General features: G+C 34.1%; 1 protein-coding gene across 1 annotated transcript; it reads left to right on the top strand.

Moving 5' to 3' along the window:
- The first annotated feature begins 4,010 nt into the window (after positions 1-4,010).
- Positions 4,011-8,443, top strand: LOC107905909 (calcium permeable stress-gated cation channel 1). Its single transcript, XM_016832697.2, has 12 exons — positions 4,011-4,428; positions 4,688-5,017; positions 5,290-5,442; positions 5,530-5,665; positions 5,795-5,896; positions 5,997-6,116; positions 6,222-6,302; positions 6,463-6,803; positions 6,891-7,136; positions 7,237-7,561; positions 7,656-7,889; positions 8,063-8,443. The coding sequence occupies exons 2-12, from the start codon at positions 4,704-4,706 to the stop codon at positions 8,321-8,323; spliced, it is 2,313 nt and encodes a 770-aa protein (XP_016688186.1). The 5' UTR covers positions 4,011-4,428; positions 4,688-4,703; the 3' UTR covers positions 8,324-8,443.
- Positions 8,444-15,158: the final 6,715 nt, after the last annotated feature.

Genomic DNA, 15,158 nt, shown 5'->3' with positions numbered 1-15,158 from the left:
TAGTGGTTTTATTGTTGAGTTCCAGGTTCGGTTTCTCTTATATTTGTGTTTTTTATTTCATTTTGTTTCAAGCTTTTTTTGTTACTTTTAATTAATTCTTGTATTACATTAGTTCGTTTGGTTAAATAGTTAAATCATATTTTGATTCCATTCTTGAGTATCAAGTTTGATTTTATAAATCAAAGAATATAAATGTGCTTAGAAGAGGAATTAAACTTGGAACTCAATGATGAAGTTACTGTTATCTAATCATCTAATCATATTAGCTATTGTGATAAAAACATTAATTAAAAATAACAAAAAAGAAGAAGCTTGAAACAACATAAAATAAAAAATACAAATGTGAGAGAAATCAAACCTAATATTTGAGGATAAAACAACTATACAATTAACCATATGAGCAAAGGTGTTAATATGTTAAAAAAATCAGAAAGCATGCCCTATAAAATGCATTTTCACAGTGAAAACACATTTTACATGATGCGCTTTTACATTCTCTCTCCAAAACTAACCTATTTCACTAAATTTTAAAAAAGAGTTGCCCATTTCTCTATTTTTTTAAAAAAAAATTGACTTTTTCTTCAAATTTGCCCATTAATAGAGGAGTTTATGGCCAGGGCAAGTTCAAGATGGGTTTATGCACGATATTAGTATATTTTATATTTGTTCAAATTTAATATGACCTAGAATATGGGTCTAAAATTTTCCTTAAATGTACTCATATTTGTAAATGGTAACCCAAATTCATTTTAAGTTATCTTATATTATATATATTTTTTCAATATATTATTTTAAATTTAATATTTAGTTCCCTTTACTTTTTAGGAGATTTATGGTTGTCTCTCCCAACAATGTTGTCTTCAAAGTTTGAACTTACATCATCTCATGAAGAGTGTAATGTGCCTTATCAATGCACCCATCACTTATTGGTATTTTGTTGAAAACTTAAATATATATAACTTGACATATTTTCTAATATTCACATAATATTATATATTTAAATTTATGTTATATTAATTACAAAATATATAAAAAAATATACTACAAAAGTATAAATGGGTGGGGTTAGGCAATCTTGAACTTTGAATGTTGAAGTCCAAGTCGAACCCACATTTCAAATGAGTTTAATTCTTTTGTCTAATTTCATTTATCAAATCTCATAATTTTTATATTTTGATCATACTTTCAACTTTGGGTAATTTAATCCTAAAAGATTGTATTAGAATGAATAAAAAATTGCATTTAAGAAAAAGTAAAATAAAATTTCAAAGTATAAAAACATTCAAAATGAGAATTTAAGCAATGGAGTTTGTTAAGTTTTGAGAATGATATGACAGTTAGCTTAATATATAAGGATTTATTAGTTCCTCATCATTTGCACTGACCATTCAGTTGCACATTTTGAAGCATTTTTTAAAATAGAGTTAATTAAGTGATTATATTGATTTTAAAAATGATGTGATTAAATTGAAATATGTGAAATGTTCATCAACTCATTACTGTTTAATTCATACAACTGCATTTAATCTATTTTTTCAAAATTAAATATATTAGTATTTTAAGTTTATGTTGGTTTTTTTAGTGGTCTAATAATAAAATTAGCCATTTAATATTTACACATTCTATTAATTTGGTCTTAAATATAATAAATTCAATAAATTTAGCCCTCAATGTTTACAAAATTTATCATTTTAGTTCCAATTCTAAAAAATTAATAAATTTACCCCTCAATATTTACAAAATATGTTAATTTAGTCCTAACTCTAAAAATTTTAAAAAATATTATAAAAAAAAATCATGTTTAGCTCTTTATAACCCATTGACTAGCCCATGTGATATATTAAAATAAGAAAACGAGTACCTTCTTTCAAGTCACTTGCAACTATAATTTTGACTTCACACTAGACAATTGTTTTGGAACCTACTTGGAATAATTGGCTGCATTACTACTCGAACAAATAACATTTTCAATGCCTTTACTTTCTTTTGGATCTTAATTTTTGTGTGTTTTATCCCGACTTTTTTAGAGTCTTTTTGCAGGTGACTTGAAAAATGGTACTCTTTTTCTTATTTTAATATCTCACGTGGGTTAGCTGATGGGTTTTAAAGGGTTAAAAATGATTTTTTTTAATTTTTAGAGTTAGGACTAAATTTAAAAAAATTGTAAATTTTGAGGGTCAACTTTTTTTAATTAGAACTAAAATGACAAATTTTGTAAATATTGAGGCTTAATTTTATTACTAGACCAATAAAAAAACCCACATAAACTCAAAGCGACTCAAATATTTAAATTTGAAAAGTTTAGTGACTAAATAAAAAAAAGTAATAGTTGGGTGACCATTTTGATAGTTTATCAATAAAAAAATTCCAGCATGTCCGCGTAAATTTAACGGATGGGCTAAATTTAACAAAATTTAGGTACTTATTTGAAAAAACAGGAAAAGTTTAGAGCTAAAATGTGAATAAAGCCTTAAAAAACATGTATTGATGCCAGATGCTATAATGTAGAGTTCACGCGACTTGAGACATCAAGCATTGTGACGCATCCACTATTTGTCTTCATTTTTGCCTTCGGAATTTTCTTTCTTTTGAAAGAAAGCTTTTGGAATCTAATATTATAGTATTCACGATCACAGGCATTGGAGTCGCCACGAGTTTGAGATTTCATAATTTGACTTAATCCCTGCCTAGTTGCCATATTCTTACCCATGCTTGCTTTGTTTATAAGGACATTTCAAAGTGTGAGTCACAAGATTGAATATCAGGGATGTGACACCTTTTTTTTTGTTTACCTATCTTTTTTCTTGACCAACTCACTGCTTTATTTTCAATATAAATAATAATTTGGGCCTGAAACTATACACCTACTGCCTTTGAATGCATACGTTACAGCTTAAAACAGTAAAATCTAACAAGGCAGTGTTGATCATGAAATAATTAGAGAACACGTTGGAATTATTTAAAAAAAAAACCTCATTTACACAATTTTTGACTTAAAAAGAACCAAATACGTTTTCCGTCTGTGTACGACGATTAATTACTTTAATTGTGATATAAAGGCAAGCCGAGCTAAGTTTAATCGACGCTGCTAATTTCTCAACCATCTTATTTTAGCCCACGGATTCAACGCTGCATCCACCGCACACCGGCCTGCTCCATTCTTTTACATTTTCTCAGCTGAGTTGTAGACCAACCACTTTCTTTTCTTTGTCTTTATTGGCCATTTCCATCGCCTGCAGCCGACTACATGAAACTCCCTCAATAAACTAATCCTGCTTCTTGTCTCGTTCGCCACCTTTTTTTTTTTGGAATCCAATCTCATCGTGTACTTCGAAGTATAAATAAATTATCCAAAATTTTATTTAAAATTCCGAAATATTCTTAGTAAACTTTTATAATATTAATTTCACTATTAATTAAGACATTAAATTTTAGATTTAATATCGTCTGAACTCTATTGAAAACATGAATGCAAAAATAAAATTATCTTCCCAATTTTAATAATACTTTTGTTACCCTAATAAAACCGGTGATATTGAAATAATCTTGTTTGAACGATAATTCAGTGTTTATTATTGATAACGAAAAGGACTTAAACGACAACTTAAAGTATCCTATTTTATCCTTTCCAAAAAGAAAAAAATCCTCTGATAGGGACAGCCATGTTACCGCCACGCAGCTAACGCTAAACCCACGCGGCGACCTTCACCAAATGGCAACCTACTCTCTCAACACACTCAATCGCCCCCTTAATTTCCACGCTCCCACGCCGCGACTTAGACAAAAAGTAGCCGTTGCAACACCCACGTGGCAGCTTGCCGACATTGAAAGCTGCTTCAGGTATACTAATCTATTAATTGTTACTTCATTTAAAAAAGGAAACTCATACCCGTTAAATCGAAACGACACAAGAAGAAAGCGGACCCTACCGAAACGTCAACATCAAGGCAACTGCCAACCTGAACTACCATTTCCTATATCTTCACAACAGCGAACAAAACCATTGTAACAAAATAAAAATCAAAACCCGCGAAAATTACTACAAACATAAATCCTGTTTGAGACAAAAAAAAAAAAAATCCACCGATCTCATAATATAAATGACTGTTTTTTGTTTGTTTGGGGTTTCTGGTTTTTAGTTGCTAACCTGCTTTGCTTTATCAACTACAAAGAAGGTTTTTTTATTATCCATTTTTGGGTTTTCGGTTCCCGGTTGCTTGCGTTTCACTTTCATGTCTAAGTAGTGGAGAAATGATATTGCTTTTTATCGAGTTTTGAAGTGATCCAAACACTCCCTAATTCAACTTCTGATACGCATCATTCAAAAGCTAAAGAGAAAGAATTGTCTTTGGTTTTGGCCTTTTAGATTGCCCGAAAATTATTCCTTTTTATTTCCGCTCCACTTGAAGAATCACAAACAGAAAACGAGTAAGGATTTGTTTGTACTAGAATGTTTTCTTTGTTTCCCTTTTCCGATGACTTCTGTTGATTGTTTTTTAAGTTATTTCATATTGAGAGGACTTGAAAAAAAAATCCTTCTTTATGATTTTTCTGTGAGTTTTATGTTTAAAGGAATCAATTTTCCTGTGAGGTTTCTGTTTATATCCGGAATATATTGCAACCTTAAGAGTTTAATCGTTTAATTACGGTGGATTTCCTGATCTGGGAATTATCTTCGTGTATGCAGAGAAGATTTTATATAGATGGCAACACTAAGTGATATAGGGGTTGCAGCAGGCATTAATCTGCTAAGTGCTTTCGTTTTCTTACTAGCGTTTGCTATATTGAGGCTTCAACCTTTCAACGATAGGGTTTATTTTCCGAAATGGTATCTCAAGGGTTTAAGAAGTAGTCCTTCGAGGTCTGGAACATTTGTTAAGAAATTTGTCAATTTGGACTTCCGTTCCTACTTGAGGTTCTTGAATTGGATGCCAGAGGCTCTCAAAATGCCAGAACTCGAGCTTATCGATCACGCCGGCTTGGATTCAGCTGTTTATTTGCGCATTTACTTGATAGGGTATGCTGTAGGCCATCTTAATTTCTTAAATTGTTCATTTTTTCCTTCACTGTTATTGCTTTGTTGCTTATGCTGTAAATGGAAATATTAATTTTGCTTATATGCTGTATCTGTTTGTGGGTCTCCGTATATATGTATATTTATTTATTTTTCTTCTTAAGATGATGTAGTTTTTATGAAATGCATTAGCTAATGACAGGCATTAATCATTTATCTTTTTTTCATTTCGTCTTTGTCTTGTTCTGATTGCTCTCTTATTGTTCTGTTTGCAGCCTAAAGATTTTTGTGCCTATCACCTTCCTTGCATGGGCGGTCCTAGTGCCGGTTAATTACACTAATAAAACATTGGAGTTGCAGCTGAAGAATGTTACTTCAAGTGATATTGATAAGCTCTCGATTTCAAACGTTCCAGATGGATCGGATAGGTAGGAGATATTCTATCACTGCAACTTTCTTTTGTCTTAGTCTGTGATTCAGGTTACAATGGACTAATATTTAATCATATGCTGTAGGTTTTGGACACATATAGTAATGGCTTATGCTTTTACCTTTTGGACATGCTATGTGTTGCTAAAAGAGTATGAGAAAGTTGCGAATATGCGGTTGCAATTTCTTGTATCAGAAAAACGCCGGCCTGATCAGTTTACTGTAAGATGTGTTCTTTGCATTATTATCAAAAAAATTATTTAAACTTACTCTTTTTGTTCTGTATTATAATTCAAAGAGATATGATGCCTTTTACTAAATTGCATTTGGAATGAAATTTGATTTTTTTAGGTGCTTGTGAGAAACGTACCACCGGATTCAGATGAATCTGTAAGTGAGACTGTGGAGCACTTTTTCCTGGTTAATCACCCTGATACCTATCTTACACATCAGGTGAGTTCCTCTTGCATTTGTTCCAATGATTATATTAGCTTCTTGTTCAAAGACATTTATCATAGAATTCAGTTCATGATATAGTTTTCCTTATATTCAGGTAGTATGCAATGCAAACAAACTTGCGAAGTTGGTGAAGAAGAGGAAAAGTAAGCAGAATTGGCTTGACTATTATCAATTGAAGTATTCCAGAAATAATGCAAAAAGGCCTATTATGAAGGTAACTTACTGCCGTTTGTCATGGTTTTAGAAGCTGGTCTCCTGTTGATGTTCAGCTCTGCTTTATATTTCTGATGTCTTGACAAGCATATTATCTCTTTACTAGACTGGTTTTCTCGGGCTCTGGGGTGAAAAAGTGGATGCAATTGATCATCACGTAACTGAAATCGAGAAGTTATCCAATGAAGTAAGTATTTCCATTTTTAACTTGCAAATTCTCTTTAGGTTGATTTTTTATTTGTTTATTCAGTCGAAAGATTCAAGCCTGTTCACGAATACTGCATCTGAGCCACAGCCATTTGTTTTTCTCCGCTGATTGTCTTTCAACACTTGTTTTCATTATTCAGATAGCTGAAGAGAGAGAGAGGGTCCTAAAAGATCCAAAATCCATAATGCCGGCTGCATTTGTTTCCTTTAAATCTCGATGGGGTGCAGCTGTTTGTGCTCAAACCCAACAATCCAGGAATCCAACCTTGTGGTTAACAGACTGGGCATCTGAGCCACGCGATGTATATTGGCAAAACCTGTCAATTCCTTATGTCTCGATAGCTGTCAGGAGGCTGATCATGGCTGTAGCATTCTTCTTCCTGACTTTCTTCTTCATGATCCCAATTGCATCTGTACAAGCTCTGGCCACAATAGAAGGCCTTGAGAAAGCAGCACCATTCCTGAAGGCCCTTATTGAAATGTGAGTTCCATTTTATTTTCAAAATCTTGAATCATTATTTAGATTGCAATGCTATAATTAATATTGGCCTTTTCCCCCCCTCTGCAGACCGTTTATTAAATCGGTTATCCAAGGTTTTCTACCTGGTATTGTTTTGAAGCTCTTTCTCATTTTTCTGCCAACTATTTTGATGATCATGTCCAAGTTTGAAGGGTTCACATCAGTATCATCTTTGGAAAGGAGATCAGCAACTAGATACTATCTCTTTAATTTAGTGAATGTATTCCTCGGCAGCGTAATTGCAGGCAGTGCACTGGACCAGCTAAACACGTTTATTAAGCAATCAGCAAATGAGTATGTTTTCCTTCCATTTTCTTCTGTATATGTCTGTTATGGTTTTGGTGTCTAAATTTGCCTTAATTTCGATATAAACGATTCTCCCCCTTCTTTGCAGGATTCCTAAAACAATTGGTGTAGCTGTACCAATGAGAGCAACTTTCTTTATTACTTATATCATGGTTGATGGATGGGCTGGAATAGCAGCAGAGATTTTGATGCTGAAACCGCTTATAATTTACCACTTGAAGAATACTTTCTTGGTGAAAACAGAAAAGGACAGGGAAGAGGCAATGGACCCAGGAAGTTTGAGCTTCAACGTTGGAGAACCTCGTATACAACTCTATTTTCTACTTGGCATGGTTTATGCTACCGTGACACCTGTTCTACTTCCGTTCATTTTAGTTTTCTTCGGGCTAGCTTATGTTGTCTTCCGTCATCAGGTAAAGAACTTCGACACATAATATTCAAGTAGAGTAGTAAATGAATCTTTTTGCTTTGTCTGATTCTCTCTATTTTGTTCCTTTGAAAATATAGATCATCAATGTTTACAATCAAGAGTATGAAAGTGCTGCGGCATTCTGGCCTGATGTTCACGGACGCATTATAATTGCTTTGCTTGTCTCGCATGTCGCGCTCATTGGATTGTTAAGTACAAAGCATTTGGCTCAGGCAGCACCACTTCTCATTACTCTGGCTGTTGTCACAATCTGGTTTTACAGATTCTGCAAAGCGCGATATGAACCTGCTTTTGTCAGATATCCTTTGCAGGTTTGTTGGTGTTTACATATTTAGTTGATGATTTCATCTGGGTTTTCAGTGATTCATTCATAATTAAAGCTTTCATACTCTTATTTAATGAATTTAGTTAAATGACTACCACTAGAGTGATGAATGACATGTTCAATCATCATAATCATTACTTTCTCTGTTGTTTGTTTCAGGAAGCAGTAATGAAAGACACTTTGGAACGCGCACGGGATTCAAACTTCAATTTGAAACCCTATCTTCAAAATGCATATATCCATCCAGTTTTCAAAGAGGAGGATGATGACGAGGAGGAGGAGGTTGTCAAGTTAGAAAATGAGAGTGTGTTAGTACCCACGAAACGCCAATCTCGAAGGAACACACCAGTACCTAGCAAAATGAGCGGTGCATCCTCACAATCCTTACCGGAGGCTGTTCCTGAACATTCGGTGCCCTAAACTAGGTAACAACAGTGAACCGATTTTGTCACCATACTGCTATATTTGACACTGAGCAAAACTATGCAGCACACTGTAAATTAAACGAACAAATAATGTAAATTAAATGGTCAAACTCTATATCTGTTCCATGCTTTTTTTTGTTTGCAAGGAAGTTCTTGAGCAGGGGATTGGTATCCCATTATATGTTTCATGAAAATCACAAGCTTTTAGTTCAAACAAAATATCATGATAGTTCATGTTGTTTGACTAAGAAATAAGAATTGGCATGGTACCTTTGATCAAATTGAGGGAGGTATGATAGGAAACTTGTGACATTTTTATTACAATTTATTTAATTATTTTTTCGTGTAAGAAAACTCCACTGTTCAGTATTTAAATACTTTACTTACATCCAGTCATGGGGCTATGTGAAGCTTTCCTAGTTTACTTGGTTACATTTCCTCCTAACTTGTAACATCTATAACCCTCATCCGTCGTCGGAACAGGGTTACAAAGTATTACCGGACTTTACAGAATAAATACGAACATTTTATAGTATTTAATAAATGTATCAGAAACCAATTATAAAATACTCATATTGTCCCTTATATGAGCCTTCAAGGCTCAATATATACCTTAAAAGTGAATCGTGACTAAACCGGATACTCAGGGACTTCTTCGCAAAATGTCAAAAATTTTCTTAGGAGCAGGGGACACGCCCGTGTGGTCGGCCGATGGCTCACACAGCCAGGAGACACACCCGTGTCTTAGGCAGTGTGGGCATTCGATGTGAGGCACACGGTCGTGTCCCAACACGTGTAACTCTCTGACTTGTGTCACACGGCCAAGCCACACGCCCGTGTGCTAAGCCGTGTGCAAAAACCTAGGCATTCTGTTTCGAAATTTTAAGATGCAGGGGATACACGGCCAGACCACACGCCTATGTGCCAGGCCGTGTGTCACATACGGCTGAGACACACACCCGTGTCTTTGCCCTTGTGGACGAAAATAGACCATTTTAAGGTCACTCTTCTCACCCATTTTGACATCAATCAATACACAACATTTCAATACATCAATATATCCCAACTAAGCACTCAACACAAACTAAGCACATGTCTTAAACATGACATAACATCACAAATACTTACTTAACTATTATACTTATTTGTTTAACCCATTTCATAGATTTATCAAATCTACTACTAATTACATACTTACAAACATTTATCGTTTACAACCACAATTCAACTATTTCATTGCCAAACCAACCCTATACATGCCAATTACCAGATTAAACTGGATAGTGTAGCTTGATGTGTTGATTCGATTCCCCTACCTCACAACAATCTACAAAGACATTAAACAAAACAAGTAAGCTTGATGAAGCTTAGTAAGTTCGATGATTTTAAACAAATCTTACCGAACATTGAACATATTACAACCAAATCAAGTAAGTAAATCATTCAAATTATATTTCCTGCCAATCACAACTTTAATTTATGAATTCACATCAATACTATCAATAACTTTAAATCTTCTTATATTAATTTCATATGTCACTTCTATCCCCTACCAAATCGGAGTACGACTTATGGATGTGAGTACATCGTATTCAGAAGCCCGAAAGCTGCACTGAAGCACATAAGTGCTAAACATGACCTGTAAGGGTTGAGCTGAGCTCATAGGAACTGAACGGAAACCCATTAGGGTTAAAAAGAAACTCATATGAGTTAAGAGCTAAATAAAAAGTAAACACGAAAGTTCACAACAAATGTTGAACCTTGGTTTACTTAGATAATTTGCTGTCAATTCATCTTTTACATTACTGCCAATTCATCCTTTACATTTTCCGTCAGTTCATCCTTTACATTTTCCGTCAATTCATCCTTTACATTTTCGTCAATTCATCATTTCCCAATAACGATAGTACTGAATCCCGCGTTTTTGACCGGAGTTGAACATTCGATTTAATTTCTTTATTTTAACAATAATTTTATTTTCCACAAATTATATGAATAAATACATACTACCATTCATTAATTTAACATAAAATGTGCCGACTTAGTCAATCTATTAACAATCACCCAGATCGAATCTTTCTTTTTCGAAGTCACAGGTAATCCGGATACAAAATCCATTGTGACATGCTCCCATTTTCACTCAGGAATCATGACAGGTTGTAACAAATTCATTGGTACCTGATGTTCTGCTTTCACTTGCTGACAAATCAAACACTTTGCTACAAACTCACAAATTTCTCGTTTCATACCCGACCACCAATACATCCGTTTCAAATCACAATACATCTTCGTACTACCCGGATGAATAGAATACATGCTACTGTGAGCTTCAGAAATAATATTATTTTTTAAATTTGAATTATTTGGAACACAAATTCTATTACGCAACATACCATTATCATCAATGCTATACTCCGAACTCAAATTGTCCCGAACCATCGGTCATTTCAACATCAACTTTGGATCCTCGTCTTGTAATTTTCGAACCCGTTGGAGAAACACAGGTTTCGTTCTTAATTCTGCTAATACAAATCCATCTTCATTAAAAGATAAATGAGCGTTCATTGCTCGGAGTGCAAACAAAGACGACTTCCGGCTAAGTGCATCTGCAACCACATTATCCTTTTCCTGGGTGATAATCAATAACCATATCATAATCTTTCAGTAATTCTAATCACAGTTTCTGCCTTAAATTCAACTCTTTCTGACTCATCAAATACTTTAAGCTTTTGTGATCCGTATACACGTAACATTTTTCACCGTATAAATAGTGTCTCTAAATCTTCAAAGAGAGTACGATTGCAGCCAATTCTATATCATGTGTAGGATAATTCTTCTCATGCGGCTTTAATTGTCGATAATCATAGGCCACTAATTTTCTCGACTGCATCAATACACAACCTAAACCATTCAGAGATGCATCACTTTAAACAACATACGATACACCAGATTCTGGTTGAGTCAAGACCGGTACTTCTGTTAGCATTTTCTTCAACTAAGTAAATTTTGGGCAGAGGCTATGAATACCTCAATGTACTTGCTTAACAGGCTGTCAACAAATGCTGTTAAAGAAAAAACTCCTTTTGAAGCTTGGTTCGGACTTAAGCCAACAGTTTCACACCTAAAAGTGTTTGGTTGTGTATGCTATACACTCATTCTAGCTGAGAAGAGAACCAAACTTGAAAAAAGATCTTTGCCAATGATCTTTGTTAGCTACAACAGTACAAATAAAGGCTATAGGGTCTTTGATCCCTCGACAAAGAAGATAATGGTGAGCAGGGATATGAAATTTGATGAGGGAAATGTATGGAATTGTAATAGCACAGATGCAAGCTTGAATGAGGAAGGCTAACAGGACAGTAATTTGCAACCAACTGAAGAAGAAGAGCCAATTGGTGATGACTTTGATGATGAACCTATGAGAGACACAAGAACCATCACTGATATCTATCAAATGTGTGATGTTGCAATACTTGAACCTCCTAATTTTGATGAGGCTGGCAAAGAAGAATTTTGGAAAAGAGCCATGCAAGTTGAAATGGAGATGATACACAAGAATGACACCTGAGAATTAGTTGACAGACCAGAAGAGGATTATTGGTGTGAAGTGGGTGTTTAGGGTCAAATACAATACTGATGGGTCTTTAAACAAACACAAGGCAAGGCTTGTGGTAAAGGGATACAGCCACCAGTATGGGATCGATTTCGTTGAAACCTTTGCTCCTGTTGCAAGGTTAGATACTATAAGGCTTCTGTTTTCCTTGGCTGCTCAAAAGCAATGGAGAGTGCACCAAATGGATGTTAAGTCAGCTCTTTAAATGGCTTCCTTAAGGAAGAAATCTTCATTGAACAACTAGATGGGTTCAAGGTTCCTGATGAAGAGGACAAAATCTACAAGCTGAAAAAGGCCCTGTATGGTCTAAAGCAGGAACCAAGGGCCTAGTATGAAAGGGTTGATGCATACCTGTTTAGGTTCAGGTTCGAGAAGAGTATTAGTGAGCCTACTCTTTATGTGAAGAAATCAAAGAATGAAACTCTGCTGATTGTGTCACTTTATGTGGATGACTTGTTAGTAACTGGAAGCAAGAGGGAGATGATTGATGACTTTAAAATACAGATGCAGGATGTCTTTGAAATGACTGACTTGGGAGAAATGACATATTTTCTTGGCATGGAAGTAATTCAGACTGATCAAGCTATCTTCATAAGTCAACAGGCTTTTGCTTTGAAGATCCTAAACAAATTTTGCATGTCCAACTACGAAATTGTTAGCACATCAGTGGGTCAAGGTGAAAAATTAACCAACAATGGCAACCATGAAAGAGTTGATGAAGGAGTATAGAAGCCTTTTATGTTGTCTGATCTACTTGACAGCTACAAGGCTTGATATCATGTTTGCTGTTAGCCTTCTATTTAGATTCATGCATTGCTGCGATGTTGTTCACTTTAAAGCAGCCAAAAGAGTTCTTAGATATGTGAAAGGGACTTTGGATTATGGAGTGAAGTTTGAGAAGGCAAAAGAGCTCAAGTTGATAGGGTATTCTGATAGTTATTGGGCAGGATCTATTGATGACATGAAGAGCACTTCTGGCTACTTCTTCACTCTTGGCTTAAGGGTCTTTTGTTGGAGTTCAAAGAAACAACAAACTGTTGCTCAATCAACAGCTGAAGCAGAATACATTGTAGTTGTTGCAACTGTTAATCAAGTCATTTGGCTCAAGAAGCTCTTGTGTGACTTGAATGAAGATCAAGTTGATGCTACTAAAATTTGAGTTAACAATCATTCAGCTGTTGCCATAGCTAAAAATCTAGTATTTCATGGCAAGACCAAGCATTTTAAGATTAAATTTTATTTTGTTAGAGGCTGAACAATCAAGGGAAGTGAATCTGATTCATTGCAGCTCAGAAAATCAGTTTGCTAATATTCTAACTAAGTCTCTCGGTGCTACAAGGTTTGATACTTTAAGAAGAAGTATTGGTGTTTGTTGCATACAATCCAAGGAGGAGTGTTAAACTTTGGCCTGTAATGTAACAACAAACCAGCATTGAAGCTAAACCAGTGCAGCAGCAACATTTTGTTCATTTGTAACTTGTTTTAGTTGTTTTGTAATTTGACTTTGAGTTAGTAGGATTAGTTGCTGATTTGAATGATTTCCAATGTGATGTAATAGCTGATATGTCAACTTCATTTTGTGTGTAATTTAAGCTATGTTTTAGTCAAGTATTAGTGGGAGCAGTTATACATTAGGTGGCTGCCTTGTATCACATATATGTTTATTATCTTAAAGAGAAATATATGAGATTTTCTTTTGCATTCATTTCTTTTGTTTTCAATTCTCCTTAGTTTACATGTCCAAACACCAACACTTAGCTTACAAAAATTTGAATTATCTTATTTCTCAATATATAATGAGAATGTGAAATGGTGTGATAACACCAATGATTAATGTGTTATATATCCACGTCAATTTAATGAGAATAATGCATTGAATTGTTTGAAATTATATATTACCATTTTCTGGAAGAGGGTGAAATTTCATGGATCACTAAATTTCTGGGCGGCAATTCTTTTTAATGTACAGTAGCATAAATAGTACAGATATGAATGTCCTTCCAGTTAAGTTTTGACAATTTCGAAATTGTGGGTCTGTATTCACGCTACAATGCATGAGTGATGTCTCAAATCTCTCCTTTGAATCAAATTTATGATCCAACAAAACTGCATTGCCACTGGCACAAATAGTCCAATTTATGACCCCACAATCAATTATTTTTGCTGCAACACTTCCTCAAACATTTATTATTATTTATAAGCATTTATCAACTAAATTCGGCTCAACATGGAGATAGTTAAACTTAAAAGTGAAATGTCTTTTATGTTGTTGCTCCATGCTCAAACCCATCATTTAAAATTTTCAATTAATTTGCATTGCAAGTAAAGCAAATAACTAAAATTAAATATTTAGTTTTTTTTGAGAAAAATACCATTTAAATTTTTTAAAATTTGTAAAGTTGTAAATTAGTATATAATGAAATTGTACTTTGACATCTTAAAATGATAAAATTAAAATTTAGTCATTATAGTGATAAAATTGCATTTTATCTTTCATACGAATTTATAATTTAATTTTGATCACCTAGAAAAAAATTGGCCCTGGGCTCCTATACTTCAACCATAAGTTTGGAGTTGAGATAATGAGGCTCAGTGTTGCGATATCTTTGGCAGATTGGTCCAAGTTGATTTTTCATCAAAGTTTTAATCTCCTAAAGTGATGGAGGGTCAGTATCACGATATCTTGGCATCAGTGTCACGATACTCACATCTATTGGTGTTTTCCTCGAGGTTTGGCCGGAATCATTTCCCTACACACTCAAATCAACCATTAGACTCTCAATTGCATAGTTTTATTAATTTTTGTTTCAAAAGGATCAAAATGTAAAAAAAAAAAAACCTACCATTAACGCTAGAAACTAAAAATCAGTAAAAAGTATCGAAAAAGCTCGTAAATTACTTGATAACAATCTCATCAAGTGTTGGAGAGATGTGAAATTATTGCAGATAACTGCCCACCAAACAAATGTGATAACAATATTCTAAAAATCTTCTTCGTCAGCAATACCAAGTCCAACCATTCCATTTTCCATTGATCAGAATAAGGGCAAAACAGAAATGAATTAACAAAATAGAGAGCTTAATGAAAATAGAAGAGAAAAAGAAGAAGAAGGAGGCAAAAGGCAGACAAAAAACATGTTAACAAGTAGAGAAAGGACTAGATTGAAAAGAAAAATTATATTCATATTGTGCATCAGATTTGGTTGCAATATATAAA

Source organism: Gossypium hirsutum, chromosome D05, assembly GCF_007990345.1.
Source record: "Gossypium hirsutum isolate 1008001.06 chromosome D05, Gossypium_hirsutum_v2.1, whole genome shotgun sequence".
Taxonomy (NCBI): domain Eukaryota; kingdom Viridiplantae; phylum Streptophyta; class Magnoliopsida; order Malvales; family Malvaceae; genus Gossypium; species Gossypium hirsutum.
The sequence above is the reverse complement of the archived record's forward strand: the minus strand, read 5'-3'. Positions and strand labels throughout refer to the sequence as shown.